The following is a 17657-nucleotide window of genomic DNA, read 5'->3' as shown; positions in this document are numbered from 1 at the left end:
GGCAGCATCCAAGGAGCAGGAAAATCGATGCTTCGGGCAAAAGCCCTTCATCAGGAATAGAGGCAGGGAGCCTCCAGGGTGGAGAGAGAAATGGAGGAGGGTGGGGCTGGAGCTGGGCTGGGGGGAGGTAGCAATGAGCACAATAGGTGGATGGAGGTGGGGATGGAGGTGAAGCAGATAAGTGGGAAGGAAGATTGCCAGGTAGGACAGGTCATGAGGATGGTGCTGAACTGGAAGGTTGGAATTGGGGTAAGATGGGGGGAGTGGAAATGAGGAAGAGTTTCAGGGCAGAGGAGATGACCTGGGGGTTGCAGTGAGAGAGAAACTCACTGAGATTCTTGTAGAGAGAGGAGGAGATCTATATTGATCTGTTTATTCGTGTGGAAGACAAAGCAGCATAATTGAATCTTAATGAGAAGAATTGAAAAGTGTGCTGCTGGACAAACAGCAGGCCAGGCAGCATCTGAGGAGCAGGAGAATCGACATTTCGGGCATAGGCTCTTCTTCAGGAATGAGGCTGGTGTGCCAAGCGGGCTGAGATAAAATGTAGGGGGGCGGGGTGCTGGGAATACGATAGGTGGAAGGTGGTGAGGGTGAGGGTGATAGGCCAGAAAGGAGGTGGGGGCAGAGAGGTCGGGATGAAGATTGCAGTTCAAGAGGGTGGTGCTGAATCTGGGGGTTGGGACTGAGACAAGGTGGGGGGAGAGGAAATGAGGAAGCTGGAGAAATCTACATTCATCCTGTGTGGTTGGAGGGTTCCGAGGCGGAAGATGAGGCGCTCTTCCTCCAGGCATCGTGTGGGCAGGATCTGGCGATGGAGGAGGCCAAGGACCTGCATGGCCTTGGTAGAGTGGGAGGGGGATTAAGGTGTTCAGCTACGCGGCGGTTGAGTTGGTTGGTGAGGGTGCCCCAGAGGTGTTCTCTGAAACGTTCCTCAAGTAGGCGGCCTGTCTCCCCAATGTACAGGAGACCACATCGGGTGCAGCGAATATAGTAAGTGATGTGTGTGGAGGTGCAGATGAATATGCGACAGATATAGAAGGATCCCTTGGGGTCTTGGAGGGAAGTGAGTGGGGAGGTGTGGGCGCAAGTTTTACACTTCTTGCAGTTGCAGGGGAAGGTGCCGGGAGTGGAGGTTGAGTTGGTGGGGGGTGTGGACCTGACGAGGGAGTCACGGAGGGAGTGGTCTCTCCGGAATGCTGATAGGGGTAGGGAGGGAGAAGAGGTAATTGTCTCAATGACAAGGTGTAGTTTACTGGAAGGTAGATTCCAGTAGACTCCTGAAGAAGGGCTCATGCCCGAAACATTGATTCTCCTGCTCCTTGGATGCTGCCTGACCTGCTGCGCTTTTTCAGCAACACATTTTCAGCTCCGATCTCCAGCATCTGCAGTCCTCACTTTCTCCTGGAAGGTAGATTACACTGACTAGTTCAGCATTGTTACAGACAGGAGCCGGGAATGGTCTGTCTGTTTCCATTAGGGAGCCTTCTCCACCCACGGTCTGTCGTCATCAGATTGGGTGGAGCTTTCAGAACAATTGACATTTACAACAGAGTGGTAGGGTCAGTATCTGAGGGGCTCATTATTTTTCAGGGTGGTGCCAGTATTTAAAAACTGAAAGAACAGCAGATGCTAGAAATCAGATACAAAAACAGAAATTGCTGGAAAAGCTCAACAGGTCTGGCAGCATCTGTGGAAAAAAAAAGCAGAGTTAATGTTTCAGGCCAAGTGTACTTCCTCAGAACTTGGCCTGAAACATTAACGTTTTTTCCCACAAATGCTGCCAGACCTGCTGAGCTTTTCCAGCAATTTCTGTTTTTATTTGGGGGGTCAGTATTTAATATGCTCAGTATTTGGCAGGGTGAGGTTAGTTTTTTTTCTATCACTCATGGGATGTGGGTGTCACTGGCTGGTCAGCATTCATTGCTCATCCCTAATGGCCACTTGAGAAGGTGGGGGTGAGCTGCCTTCTTGAACCGCTGCGTCCACGTGTTGTAGGTCTCCCCACAATGCCCTTAGGAATTTGACCCAGTGACAGTGAAGGAACAGTGATATATTTCCAAGATGGTGAGTAGCTTGGAGCAGAACTTGCAGTGGTGGTGAGGGGGGTTCCTTCTTATCTGCTGCCCTCGTCCTTCTAGATGGAACTGGTTGTGGGTTTGGAGGGTGATGCCTGTGGATCTTTGGTGAGTTTCTGCAGTGCATTTTGTAGATGGTACACACTGCTGCTGGAGTGGAGGGAGTGGTGTTTGTGAGTGTGGTGCCAATCAAGAGGGCTACTTTGTCCTGGATGGTGTCGAGCTTCTTGAGTTGTTGTTGGAGCTGCCCCCATCCAGGGCAAGTGGGGAGCATTCCATCACACTCCTGACTTGTGCCTTGTAGATGGTGGATAGATTTTGGGCAGTCAGGATGTGAGTTACTCACCCCAGCCTCTGACCTGTTCTTGTAGCCACTGTGTTTATGTGACCAGTCCAGTTCAGTTTCTAGTCAATGGTAACCTCAGATTTTTGACACGAGTGGGAATTCAGTGATGATAACACTATTGGATATCACGGGGCAATGGTTAGATTGTCCCTTATTGGAGATGTTCATTGCCTGGTATTTGTGTGTTGTGAATGTTACTTCCCACTTGTCAGCCAAAGCCTGGATATTGTTCAGATCTTGTTGTATTTGAACATGGACTGCTTCATTATCTGAGGAGTCTGAATGACACTGAACATTGAGCAATCATCAGTGAACATCCCCACTTCTGACCTTATGATGGAGGGAAGGTTATTGATGAAGTAGCTGAAGATGGTTGGGTCTAGATCACTACCCTGAGGAACTTCTGGAGCTGAGATGACTGACCTCCAACAACCACACCCATTTTCCTGTGTGCCAGGTATGACTCCAACCAGCAGAGAGTTTGCCCTGATGCCCTCTGATTCCAGTTTTGTCAGGGATCCTTGATTTCCCACTTGATGAAATGCAGCCTTGATGTTTAGGGCTGTCCCTCTCCCCTCCCCTCTGGGATTCAGCTCTTTTGTCCATGTTTGAACCAAGGCTGTAATGAGGTCAGGAGCTGAGTGGCCCTGACAGAACCCAAACTGGGCGTCGCTGAGCAGGTGCTGCTTGATAGCCCTGTTGATGACCCCTTCCATCACTTTACTGATGATGGAGAGTAGACTGATTGGGCAGTAATTGACCGGGTTGGATTTGTCCTCTTTTTATGTACAGGATATACCTGGGCAATTTTCCACATTGTCAGGGAGATGCCAATGTTGTAACTGTACTGGAACAGCTTGGCCAGGGGAGCGGCACGTTCTGGAGAACAAGTCTTCAGTACTATTGCTGAAATGTTGTCAGGGTCCGTAGCATTTGCAGTATCTGGTGTCTTTGACTGTATCTTGATATCATGTGGAGTGAATCGAACTGGCTGAAGACTGGTATCTGTGACGCTGGGGACCATTGGAGGAGGCCTGGATGGGTCATCCACTTGGCACTCCTGGCTGAAGATTTGATGTGCTCAGTTATTTGACAGGTGGGGGTCATTATTTAATATTCTCAGTATTTGGTTAGTATTTGGCTGGATGAGGTCAGTATTTGGATGGGGTCAGTATTTAGCAGGGTTGTTGGGTGAGGGGGGGGGAGGGGACTGTCATTCTGCTGAGTGACAGACCATATCTGGCAGGATCAGTTTTTGTCACTGAGTTAAGGTCTGTATCTCTGCCATACTGTCCCTCATTCAAATGATTGGACACTGTAGAAAGTTGGGAATCTGCTGATTTGTACTTGGGACAGGGAGATGGTGCTCTTTGAAACAGGAAGTTATTTTCCCAGGAAAGGTCCAGGAGCTGTCAACTTCATACAACATTGAAACATCTGTTAGTGTGGGACTGTAGTTGCTGTGAGACTCAACTCACTGACACAGCTTCCCATGTTTACAGACGTGCCTGGGAATGTGGAATAGGGAGGACAGAGTCTGGAATATTCACCTCCTGGGCCCAGTTGCGATTTTAAAAATGAGAATGCACAGCAACAGGGGATGGAGACTTGGTTTCCTTTCCCACTTGTTACTCAGGACCATCCTGGACTTGCTGGGACCCCTGTCTCAGAGAGTTACTCTGAGTAACCATTGGCTGTGATTACTCCTGGAGCAATGATGCTTCATATTTGCTGCTTTACATTGGTTTATTAATTTATGCTGTTCCATTAGTTTTTTAAATTCATCAATTTTTACTCTTTTGACACAACCCTTTTGAGCCCCACATCTCCACAGAACATTGTGTGGTGTCCATGCCCAATTCCTGGGAAAAAAAAATCAAAGGACTGTGAGGGAACAGGCAGGAAATCATGGATTCAGTGGGAAGGTTACCCAGTCTCGATCTAACAGTGACCTACAATATCACCAGCTGTTCAGCAGCACCAAGCTCCAACCTGAAACCTGTCCTCATCTGAGTTAACCCAACTCTCAGCCGGACATCATCCTCTCCGTATAAATGTAGCCAGTGCCAGAGAGACCTTTAGATTAATAGCATTGGCAGAGTATCTATTCTGGGCGAGTGTGTGTGTGAGGGTGTATAGGTGGGGGGGTGTGTGTGTGTGAATGGGTGGTGATGTATGTGGGGATGTCGGTGGGTATTGCTGAAGGATTATTTTCCTGTTGTTTTTCTCCTGCATTACTTTAATCTCAGGCAGTAACTGCTGCAGGATCGATGTTTGATCTTTCAGAGAGCCAGCCGAATGTGAGCACTCCGTTACCTGCTGGAATCTCACTCAACTGTCACAATTGCACCTTAATAATAATTGTGAGAATTGGAGTGTGAACTGCACATTGCAGCTTTGGACAACAGAGAGTACTGCCCACAACAACTCTCCCTTTGATCTGAACACTCCCATCACTCAGTGACAAGACATCAAAAAATAGAGAGCTCCTGGAGCTAAGGAGTGACATTATATTCTTCTCAGCCTTTTCCAGTCTTTCTGTTCCCAGGTCACGTGGTCCACTGAAGCTTTCCCATCACTAGTTTATGATAAACAGGGTCCAGATAGTAAGCCCCAGTTCCTATGAACCTCTGACCCTCCCAGTTTGCCTTCGGCTCATTTCAGCTGCAAGTTGTAATTGTTGCAGAAAGAGAGCACATGAGCTACAGGATGAGACTGAGCTGAGCGGGTCCTCTCTCAGTCTCACTGACTCATGATGTGGGCGTGCTGGTATTGGACTGGGGTGAGCAAGGCCAGAACAACAGGTTATCATCCAACAGGTTTATTTGAAATCACAAGCTTTCGGAGCACTGCCCTTTCATCAGGTGACGTGAAGAAAAGCACAGGCAGAGAGATCAAAAGATCATGCAAATGGTGAGAGTGGAGTGTTGAACAATAAGTCTCTGCAGGTGATCAAAAGTGTCAGATGGTGTGTGTAAAGTGTCAACAGCTGAATAGTAAATGAAGGGGATGGTCTATAATCTGATTAAATTGAGGCAGCGAGGTGATTACAAAAAATTTAAAATAAAGTGGTGATGGAGGCAAACCAAACAGCTGGAATAATATGTTAGGTATAAGAGTCACATGCCAAGGGTCTAACCAAAGTGACAAGTAATCCAAAACTGTACAAACTAATTAAGGCAGAGAGATCATAACAATTTATCAAGGTGATGGTGTTAAAACAACAGGTGAGGAAGATTTTACAGATACAGAAGTGTGGTGGGGTCCCATGGAACACAATATGAACCCAGATCACAGTTAAGGCTGTTTTCATGGATATAGAACTTGGCTATCAGTTTCTACTTGGTGATTCTGCGTTGTTGTGTATCTCAAAGGCTGCCTTGGAGGATGCTTACCCGAAGATCTGAGGCTGAATGTCCCTGCCCGCTGAAGTGTTCCCCTACGGGGAGCGAATGTTCCTGTCTGGCAGTGGTTGCATGGTATCCATTCATCCATTGTCATAGTGTCTGCTTGGTCTCACCAACGTACCATGCCTCGGGGCATCCTTGCCTGCAGCGTATGAGGGCGACAAACACTGGCGGAGTCCCATCAGTACCTGCCGTGTACATGGTGGGTGGTGTCCCCACGTGTCATGGTGATATCCACGTTGATGATCTGACATGTCTTACAGAGGTTGCTGTGGTAGGGTTGTGTGGTGTTGTGGTTGATGTTGTCCTGAAGGCTGGGTAAACGATGCGAACAATGGTCTGTTTAAGATTTGGTGGTTGTTTGAAGGTGAGAAGTGGAGGCCTAGGGATGATCTTGGCAGGATGTTTGTCATCATCAATGACATGTTGAAGGCGTGGTGTAGTTTCTCCACTCCAGGGAAGTACTGGATGATGAAGGGTGCCTTACCAATCATGTCCTGTGTCTGTCTTCTGAGGAGGTCATTGTGGTTTTTCGCTGTGGAATGTTGGAACTGGCGATCGATGGGTTGAGCATCGTACCCTATTCTTATGAGGACATCTTTCAGCACCTTCAACGTCCATCATATTCTTCTTCATCTGAGCAGATCCTGTGTATCCACAGAGCTTGTCCCTGGGGTGGCTGCTTTAACATATTTAGGGTAGAAGTTAGAGAAGTGCAGCATCGTGAGGTTATCCGTGGGTTAGTGGTGGAGTAAGATACTTGAATTGTCCTACCTGTCCAGCTTCCTTGCCATCTATCCGCTTCACCCTCTGCCCCAACCTATCGCCATCACACCCTGCATCTACCTATCACCTTCCCATCTACCTTCACCCCATCCCCACCCCCTCCCATTTATCTCTCAGCCCCCTTGCCCCCCTGCCCACATTCTTGATGAAGGGCTAATGCCCGAAACATCGATTCTCCTGCTCCTCTGATGCTGCCTGACCTGCTGTGCTTTTCCAGCACCACACTTTTTGACTCTGATCTCCAACATCTGCAGCTCTCACTTTCTCGTGATATCATTGTGTAGTCATTTCAGTGGGTCCTTGCCATGAAACAAGATGAAGAAAATTTTATCAACTTATCTGGTGTATAGTATTAGTCGGAGGTCCTGTGTAGCAAAGAAGTCTTGCTTGAACTTATGCATGAAAACGTTATATTGGGTGCAAATTCGGTCCCCATAGCGGTTCCCTGTGTCTGTATGAAGAACTGATTGTCAAAGGTGAAGGTGTTGTGGTTGATGATGAAGTGGATGAGCTGTAGGATGGTGCTTGGAGATTGGCAGTTGGTGGTATTGAGTACTGTGGCTGTTGCAGTGATGCTGTTGTCGTGGGGAATGTTGGTGTAGAGTGATGTGAAATGTTTGGGGCGGCATGGTGGCACAGTGGTTAGCACTGCTGCCTCACAGCGCCAGGGACCCGGGTTCAATTCCAGCCTTGGGCAACTGTAATGTGTGGAGTTTGCACATTCTCTCCCCGTGTCTGTGTGGGTTTCCTCTGTGTGCTCTGGTTTCCTCCCACAGTCCAAAGATGTGCAGGTCAGGTGAATTGGCCAAGCTAAATTGCCCGTAGTGTTAGATGCATTAGTCAGGAGTGAATGTAGAGGAATGGATCTGGGTGGGTTGCTCTTCAGAGGGTCAGTGTGGACTTGTTGGGCCGAAGGGTCTGTTTCCACACTGTTAGGGAATCTAATTTGACTGGTCTGTGGATGCTGTTTTTTATTTGTAAGGACTCTGTAATGTCATGACAGAAGCTGCCGGGGGGGGGGTGGAATTCCCTGTACAATTTCAGGATGATGTCATCATCTTGATAAATTGTTATGATCTCTCTATCTTAATTAGTTTGTACAGTTTTTTGGATTACTTGTCACTTTGGTTAGATCCTCGACATGCGAATCTTCTATCTATCATGTTATTCCAGTTGTTTGGTTTGTCCCCAGCACCACGTTATTTTAAGTTTTTGTAATTATCTCTCTGCCTCAATTAATCAGATTATAGGCCATCCCCTTCAATTACCATTCAGCTGTTGACACTTTACTGACACCGTCTGACACTTTTGATCACCTGCAGAAACATAGTATTCAACCGTTCACACCATCTCTCTGCCTGTAAATTCTGTGCCTGTGCTTTTCTTCACTTCACCTGGCGAAGGGGCAGCACTCCGGAAGCTTGTGATTTCAAGTAAACCTGTTGGAGTGTAACCTGGTGTCATGTGACATCTGACCTTGTCACTGGGTCCCTGCACAGAACCCAGACTATCTTGAGCTTTCGGGATTGGGTGCTATACAGTTCAGGAGCTGCCTCAAAGAAGGGTTCATATTGTGCTGTTTATCTCCAGTTTTATAAAGACACATTTGAGGTAATATTTGTTCTGTCTTTGCAGAATTGGTTGAAGACCTATGGTTATTTCCTTCCCGGCGACCTTCGTACGTCAGCTGTGCGTTCTGCCCATTCTATGCAAGCTGCTATTGCAGCAATGCAGCGATTCTACAGGCTGCCCGTCACAGGAGTGCTGGATGAGACCACCGTAGAGTAAGTCTGACCGATCTCCTCCCTGTCCAGCGAGACAATGTTCACTCAGACATACTGAGTTGTTGGACAAGGGCAACACTGAGTTTGGGACCTGTCACAGCTGCTTGAGGCACAGAGGGAGCAGAGGATGACAGATAGGAACATGGCAACTGGCCCTGATCTACTGCTTGCATGAAAGATTCTGAACTGCATGCACCCATCGGATAGCTCTTTAATTCTAGGAATAGAGGCAGCACGGTAGCTCATAGCACCAGGGACCTGGGTTCAATTCCAGCCTCAAGCAACTGTCTATGTGAAGTTTGCACATTCTCCCCGTGTCTGCGTGGGTCTCCTTCGGGTAGTTCGGTTCCCTCCCACAGTATAAAGACAGGAGATTAGGGTAGATTGGCCACGGGAAATGCAGGATTGCAGGTAGGAGGTGGGTCTGGTTAGGATGCTCGTTAGATGGGTGGTATGGACTTGATGGGCCAAATGGCCTGCTTCCACACTGAAGGGATTCTACCCTATGATAGGAGTAGGACACTCAGCCCCTCCAGCCTGTCTGACCAATCAGTAAGCACATGGCTGATCTGTGGCCTAACTCCATAGACCTACCTTTGGTCCATATCCCTTAAGGCTTTTGCTAAACAAAAATTTATCTCAGATTTAAAATTAACAACTCAGCCAGCATCCACTGCCATTTGCTCAGTTCGAGGACAAAGAGTGAAAGATGAAGGGACCAGACTAGGAACAGCCTAATTCACCAACTGACATGATGTGGTTCTGAATGAACAGAACAGAAAGCTGCCTTCTGGGATTGGCAAGGTGCTGTCAGCCATTGTATGGCCCAATACACACGCAGGCTATTCAGCCCATTGTCAGTGCTGGGTTTTGGGAAGAGCTTTCCGATTAGTTCCACTACCCCTCCATTACAGGGGAGACAATGGCCCAAAGGTATTATTGCTGGAGTGTTAATCAGAGATCCAGGTGATGTTGAAGGATCTGGGTTCAAATCTCACCATGGCAAATGGAGGAATTTGTATTCAATTTTTTAAAAGCCTGGAATTAGGGATTTAATGATGACCATGTATCCTTTGCTGATTGTTGGAAAAACACACCTGGTTCACAAATGTCCTTCAGGGAAGGAAATCTGCCATCTTTACCTGGTCTGGCCTACATGTGACTCCAGACCCACAGCAATGCGGCTGACTCTTAACTACCCCCTGGGTAATTAAGAATGAGCAATAAATGCTGCCTGGCCAGTGTTGCCCTCATCCTATGAACAAATAATAATTAATGAACCCCGATATTTTACGATAAAACATTTCTCTTTTGGGTATTTATGTAATTTCCTCTTTAACCTGTGTCAACTGTCAACTCACTGTCTCTGCTTTACAAAGTACAATCCCAACCTCCTCAGTCTCTGTCTGTAATTAAAATAGCTCATTCCTGCTTCCATTCGAATAAAACCCTCCCTGCAGCTTGTTAGAGAGCCTGACACCTTTACTAATTGAACACTGGCCTAACCAGGGTTTGTAAAGCACAAGACAAATAAACTGAAACATCTGCAGATGCTGGAAAGCTGAAACAAAACAGAAATTCCTGGACAATCTCAGCTGGTCCTGCAGCATCCATGGAGAGAAATCCGAGTTAACATTTCAGGTGCAGTGACCCTTCCTCAGAACTGGTTATGAAGAATGGTTGCTGGACCTGAGACAATAATTCTGTTTTATGTCCAGGGATGCTGTCAGACCTGCTGAGATTTTCGGGCAATTTCTGTTTTTGTTTCCGGGTTTGTAACGGTTTAAAATTATTTTTTTTTACTCTGGACCTCGCTTTAAAAATGGAAGGATCCCATAATCATTTTTCACCACTTTCCCAACCCGTCCTCAGACATTCGGGTGTGTTCACCTCCTGGTCTCTTTGTTTCTGCTCTATCTTTACAAGTGTAACGTTTGGTTTATATTGTCCCTGTCTTGCAACCAAAAGGAATCCATCTGCATTCACTCTGTTAATCCCACCTGCTGTGTCTGTCCATTTCACCAGCCTGTTTGTGTTCCCTGGAATCTGCTACTCTTCCCCTCACTGTTTACTACATTTCAGACTTGTATATCAACTACAAACTGTGAAACGATACCCCATATATCCAAATCCAGGCAAAGGTATCAAAACAAGCAGCAATGTAACTGCAGCCTCTGAGACTTCCCTCCACTCTGAGAAATAACCATTCGTTGTAAATCTCGGCTTTCTGTCCCTTTGCCAACTCCATATTCAGGTTTCCACTCTCTTTACATCCGTAGGCTTCAGTTTTGCTCATCAGACTGATCACAATCTCCAAGCGGTTAGGAGGCCTTTCCATCCATTGTGTTTTTTCCTCTATTCATTCACGGGGATGAGGGTGTTGCTGGCCAGGCAGCATTTATTGCCCATCCCTAATTGCCCAGAGGGCAGTTAAGAGTCAGCCACATTGCTGTGGGTCTGGAGTCACATGTAGACCAGACCAGGTAAAGATGGCAGATTTCCTTCCCTAAAGGACATCAGTGAACCAGATGAGTTTTTTCCAACAATCATCAAAGGATACATGGTCATCATTAGATTCTTAATTTCAGATTTTTATTGAATTCAAAATTTGCCACCAGCTGTGGTAAGATTTGAACCTGGGTCCCTGGAATGTAATCAGGATCTATCACCTTTATCTCCACCTCCATCCACCTACTGCACTCTTAGCTACCTTCTTCTCAGTCCCACACCCTCCTATTTATTTCTCCACCCCGGAGGCTCCCACCTTCATTCCTGATGAAGGGCTCCTGCCTGAAACGTCGCTTTTCCTGCTCCTCGGACGCTCCCTGACCTGCTGTGCCTTTCCAGCACCACTCTAATCTAGACTTTAAATTAACAGTCCGGCAATAATACCACTAGGACATAGCCTCCCCAGATGGTGTCTGTGCCATCTCTCAAGTCTGATGTGATACTACTGTCAAATATATTTTGATCATCAAACTCACCATCCCCATTCGCGGCTTTGTCAAAGCCAACAAAGGGACAGCAGCCTCTTCTCCCCGGCTTCACTCTCAATAACTGCCTCATAACGATTTTCCTGCTCCTCGGATACTGCCTGAACTGCTGTGCTCTTGCAGCACCACTGATCCAGAATCTGGTTTCCAGCGTCTGCAGGCATTGTTTTTAACCTATAACTTCCAAACAGTCAGTGGGTCCCAATTCTGAAAACTTTCCTTCTTTATCCAATTGTTCTTGACCAAGTCCTAACATTTACCTCTTCAAAACCCGGTCAGTGATATATCACAAGAACAAATTCAAATAAATAATCAAATATGAAATGGGTGGTAGAATTCCCATTGTGTGGACACGTGGCACATGAAAGGAGCAAGGTTCTGTGGACCATTAGATTCAAACTAAAGAGAGCCCTGTGTTAATCGCACTGACCACGAGTGCAGGATGTTTAACAGTCTGTTACAACCAATAAACACAGTCACTGATGTAGAAACCTTTAAAAATTAAAAAAAAATGTTCTTATTATGATCTACTATTTGCCCACAACACCTGGTCCACATTCCCCTTCTGTTGCAGCAACGTTCTCCATTTGAGGTTCTTCTAGAAATAGGAAAATTAGAGAGAAAAATGGGAAAGGATTAGCGCTGGATATTAACATTGTTATCGAGTAGGGTTTGATACACATCAAAAATGAAGTTAAAAATCTCACAACACCAGGTTATAGTCCAACAGGTTTAATTGGAAGCACTAGCTTTCAGAGTGACGCCCCTTCATCAGGTGATGAAGGAGCGTCGCTCCGAAAGCCAGTGTGCTTCCAATTAAACCTGTTGGACTATAACCTAGTGTTGTGTGATTTTTAACTTTGTCCACCCCAGTCCAACACCGGCATTTCCAAATTATGATCAAAAATGAAAGGATGGTTAAGGGGAGGAGTATTTAGAATCTTTTTAATGCATTCCTGCTACACAGACATCACTGGCTGGGCCAGCAATTATTGCTAACTGTTATTATCCCTAACTGTTAAGAGTTGGTACCATTGCTGTGGGTCTGGAGTCACAGGTAGACAATGGACAATAGATGCAGGAATAGACCATTCGGCCCTTCGAGCCAGCACCACCATTCATTGTGATCATGGCTGATCATCCTCAATCAGTATCCTGTTCCTGCCTAATACCCATAACCCTTGATTCCACTATCCTTAAGAGCTCTATCCATCTCTTTCTTGAAAGTATCCAGAGACTGGGCCTCCACTGCCCTCTGGGGCAGGGCATTCCACACAGCCACCACACTCTGGGTGAAGAAGTTTCTCCTGAACTCTGTTCTAAATGGTCTACCCCGTATTTTTAAACTGTGTCCTCTGGTTCGGCACTCACCCATCAGCGGAAACATGCTTCCTGCCTCCAGAGTGTGCAATCCTTTAATAATCTTATACGTCTCACTCAGATTCCCTCTCATTCTTCTAAACTCAAGCGTATACAAGCCCAGTTGCTCCAATCTTTCAGCATATGATAGTCCCACCATTCTGGGAATTGACCTTGTGAACCTACGCTGCACTCCCTCAATAGCCAGAATATCCTTCCTCAAATTTGGAGACCAAAACTGCACACAATACTCCAGGTCCCTGGTGAGACCTCTTTGCTTCTATAGGTCAGGCAGCATCCAAGGAGCAGGAGAATCGACGTTTCGTGCATGAGCCCTTCTTCAGGCATGAGCCATTCCTGAAGAAGGGCTCATCCCGAAACGTCGATTCTCCCGCTCCTTGGATGCTTCCTGATCTGCTGCGCTTTTCCAGCAACACATTTTCAGCTCTGATCTCCAGCATCTGCAGTCCTCACTTTCTCCTCTTTGCCCCTATATTCAATTCCTTTTGTTATGAAGGCCAGCGTGCCATTAGCTTTCTTCACTGCCTGCTGTACCTGCATGCTGGCTTTCATTGACTAATGTACAAGAACACCCAGATCTCACTGTACTGCCCCTTTACATAACTTGACTCCATCTAGATAGTAAGAGAAAGTGAGGACTGCAGATGCTGGAGAAGAAGGGCTCATGCCCGAAACGTCGATTCTCCTGCTCCTTGGATGTTGCCTGATCTGCTGTGCTTTTCCAGCAACACATTTTCAGTTCCATTTAGATAGTAATCTGCCTTCCTGTTCTTGCCACCAAAGTGGATAACCATACATTTATCCACATTAAACTGCATCTGCCATGCATCATCCACCCACTTAACTTGTCCAAGTCACCCTGTATTCTCATAACATCTTCCTCACATTTCACCCTGCCACCCAGCTTTGTGTCATCAGTAAATTTGCTGTTATTACTTTTAACACCTTCATCTATATCATTAATGTATATTGTAAACACTGCGGTCCCAGCACCGAACCTTGTGGTACCCCACTGGTCACCACCTGCCATTCCGAAAGGGACCCGTTTATCACTATTCTCTGCTTCCTGTCAGCCAGCCAATTTTGAATCCAAGTCAATATTTTGCCCCAATACCATGTGCCCTAATTTTGCTCACTGATCTCCTACCTGGGATCTTATCAATGTGGGTAGATAAAGGCAGAGGATGTCCTTCCCTAAAGAACATTTGTGGCCTAGATCAGAGTGTTTATTTTAATGATTATATGAACAAAGGCTTTAATTCCTGATTTTTGTTAAATTTAAATAATGTCATCTTTCTTGGTGGGTTTTGATGCCCACCTTCATTGGCCTGGGATTCTGGATTACTGGGAACAGTGACATTATCACCAAGTATTGCCTCCCCCAAGGGAAAGACAATTGCATTGTTTGAGGGAAAGTTAAATAAATACTTGTAGTGGAAGCAGATACAGAATGATGACTGGAATAGGAGCGCTGACACACACAGTGGACCGAATGGCCTCCTGAGCAGCAAATGAGAAATTGCACTTGTCTGATATTAAATTACAGGAGATTTCTCAAACATTGTTGTCTCCCCACATTGACATTGGATTAAAACCCCAGTTTCATCCCTTAAACCAGAGACGCACACATTCAACAATTAGTGAGTGGGGGGATGGGGTCCTGTACCCCTTAGGGTGAGGTGGGGTGTGGGGGGTCACTGTGAGTATGGTGCTGCCCCACCAGGGGCTGACCAAGTGGGGTACACGTTACAGATAGTCCCTCTGTCAATGCCAGATGCACGGGAAAATTGAGAGAGGAATTTGTTTGAGGTGGTGCTTTGGAAAGCAGTGAGTGAGTTGATCCTGGTTGGAAGGGGAGTATTCCTGTACTAACTTCCTTTTCTCACTGTTAGGTGGATGAAGAAACCTCGGTGTGGTGTCCCTGATCAGCCTCGGGTCACTCGCAGACAGAGGAGTAAACGCTATGCACTCACTGGCCAGAAATGGAGGCAGAAGCACATCACCTACAGGTACCGGCCCCTCCACCCACTGCCAATCTGAGGTTTGCTGCTCCTCCTCTGGGTCACAGGCCTAGCTCCACCTTACAGTGATTTCCAAAAGGCAATTGTTTCCTGTGACACAGAACAAGTGTTTCAAAATGAGACATTAAACATGAGCCAGTCTACAGAGTCACCCAGCCTCTGGGAAAAGTCAACCATTAAAGGAAAATCAAGTTTAACTTAAGCAATAATTTTCATTGGCCATTATGGAATTTTAACTGTGAGGAAGTTGGTAAATCTGGTCAATCATTTGTAATTATAACACCCTTTAGTTGTAATGTTACATCCTTTTTCTTGAATTAATTTATGGGATTTGGGTGTCGCTGGCTGGGCCTAGGATTTATTGCCCATCCCTAGTTGACCCCCTTGAGAAGGTGGGGGTGAACTGCCTTCTTGAACCACTGTAGCCCATGTGCTGTAGGTAGACCCACAATGCCCTTAGGGAGCGAATTCAGGATTTTGACCCAGTGACAGTGAAAGGACAGCGATATATTTCCAAGTCGGGTATAGTGAGTGGCTTGGAGGGGAACTTTCAGGGGTGGTGTTCCCATGTACCTGCTGCCCTTGTCCTTCTAGATGGAAGTGGTCGTGGGTTTGGAAGGTGCTGACTGAGGATCATTGGTGAATTTCTGCAGTGCATCTTGTTGATACTGAGTGTCAGTGATAGAGCATTTCAACACGGTGTTCCAATAGGGCTACAGTATGGGAATAACAGCTCTAGTAACATGAGGACCCATCACCACCATAATAACACATCTGCTGAGGAGACATTAGGACAGAGGTCCAAATGCTTGAACAAAGCGATTTGCAGGAGCATCCTGAAGGAGGGAGTGAAGTTGAGAGATTTAGGAAGAAGCTTCCAAGGCCTCAGGCTCAGCCTCCACCTGGTCCAGCAGTTCAATGGGGCCTCAATAGCCCAGATGAGATGAGTGCTGAGACCTCAGAGGTTTAAAGGGCTGTGGGAGATTACAGAGAGAGGGAACAATGAGGTGATGAAGGCTTTTAAAACAAAGATAAAATTTGTGGCATTGTGCAACAGAAAGCTCAGGTCGGTGGGTGCTGGAATGATGGACGTGAGGTCGGACCTGGGGGCAATGGCCCAGGTTTATGTTAGTAGAACATGGAAGTGTGTGAAATAATGAGGTTCGAGAGATTAGCGATGAGCAGATTGGCTGAGAGAGGAGCACACTTGAGCAATGATGGAGAAGTTTAGGGCTTGGTTCGGTGATTACGGAGAGGGACATTTCCCTTTTCAGAGAATCCGGATCCAGGAGGTACAAATTAAAAATAATGGTCTCCCAGATGTGACAGAAATAAGGAGAAATTCTCCTCTGGGAGCTATTGCCGTGTGGAATTCATTTTATTTAAGAGAGCAACAGAGAATGGGTCTTTGTCTACCCCAACCTTGAATATATTCAAAATATATCGAGGGGAGTCATGGCGTGTGGGGGCTGACAGGAGAGGAGTTGAGGCCATAATCAGATTGGTTAAGAATTTACTGACTGCTGGAGCAGATTCGAGAGGCTGAATGGTCCAGAAAGTGATCTTAGTGGCAGAGTGTAGCTCTCATCTCCAAATCAAACAGCATTTGATATGATTTGATTTATTATTGTCACATGTACAGAGATACAGTGAAAAGTATTGTTTTGCGTGTACCAGACAAGCCATACCTTATATACCTCCGGGTAATAGAACAGAATGCAGAAAATAGTGTTACAGCTATAGAGAAGGTGCAGAGAAAGATCAACTCTAATATACAAGAGGTCCGTTCATAAATCTGGTAACAGCAGGGAACAAACTATTCTTAAATATATTGGTACGTGTTTTCAAACTTTTGTATCTTCTGCCCGATGGAAGAGGGTGGAAGGGAATATAACTGGGAAGGGAGATGTCTTTGCCTCTGGAAGGCAGCCAATATGATCAGCGGGAAGTGTAAACCGAGTCAGTGGATGGAAGGGTGGTTTGTTTGAAGGACTGGGCTGTGTAATGTCTAGACTCTTGGGCTGAACAGTTGCCGAACCAAGCTGTGATGCACTTGGATAGGATGCTTTCTATGGTGTATCTATAAAAATTGGGAAGAGTATTTGTGGACATTCTGCATTTCTTTAGCCTTCTGAAGAGGTAGAGGTGTTAGTGTGTTTTCCTGACCATAGCATCGATGTGGACCAGGACAGATTGTTGGGGATATTTAGTCCTAGGAGCTCTCAATCACCTCCACCTCAGCAACGTTGATCCAGACAGGGGCGTGTCCACTGCACTTCCTGAAGTCGATGACCAGCTCCTTGGTTTTGCTGACATTGAGGGAGAGATTGTTGTTTTTACATTGACCTGGTTGGGAATAGTCTGGTCCAGGTGTAGTCATTAGGGATAGGGAGGGAGTCACAAGTAAGGGAATGGAGTTTGTGGCAAAGGCTGAAGCCCAGGGAGGTTGAGGTCAGAGAAGCTGAAGAAAAATTCCTCTGGCTGCAGTCACAAACTGACAGAAAGAAAGTTGGCAGTGATTTTCAGAGACTTTTCATTGGAACCCATTGACATATCTCAGGTAACGACTTCCCCTGCTACTGAGGAAAAACCTGAGCAGAATCTTCACCATTTTGTCAAAGTTCCCTTTGTATCCTGTGTCTCACCACGACCCACACCATAACGGTGACCATTCCAACAGGGTACAGCTGATAGCCCCTCATAAACTGCAGTGTGTCCTTTTCACTCCCCCCACCCTGAGGTCTCCCACCCTCTGTCCTTATCAAACGAGTAACAACAGTGGGTTTGAATGAGCTTTGTCTGTCAGTGAGTTTTGAGAAGATTTGTAGCTCAGGTTGAGGTTCTGGATGTAGGTTTGTTTGC

At 46.4% G+C, this 17657-nt stretch overlaps 1 protein-coding gene across 2 annotated transcripts in view; it reads left to right on the top strand.

Annotated features, from left to right (window-relative positions):
- Positions 1 to 8309: 8309 nt before the first annotated feature.
- Positions 8310 to 17657, top strand: part of mmp24 (matrix metallopeptidase 24) — a 28964-nt gene continuing 19616 nt past the window's right edge. For both annotated transcript variants that reach the window (XM_060836203.1, XM_060836204.1), the window contains exons 1-2: positions 8310 to 8401; positions 14667 to 14783. In XM_060836203.1, coding sequence (XP_060692186.1) covers positions 8325 to 8401; positions 14667 to 14783 — 194 coding nt within the window. In that variant the 5' untranslated portion in view covers positions 8310 to 8324. The remainder of the gene's footprint in view (positions 8402 to 14666; positions 14784 to 17657) is intronic.

Source organism: Hemiscyllium ocellatum, chromosome 15, assembly GCF_020745735.1.
Source record: "Hemiscyllium ocellatum isolate sHemOce1 chromosome 15, sHemOce1.pat.X.cur, whole genome shotgun sequence".
NCBI classification, from domain to species: domain Eukaryota; kingdom Metazoa; phylum Chordata; class Chondrichthyes; order Orectolobiformes; family Hemiscylliidae; genus Hemiscyllium; species Hemiscyllium ocellatum.
Note: the sequence above shows the minus strand (reverse complement) of the source record. Positions and strands in the feature narration are given on the sequence as shown.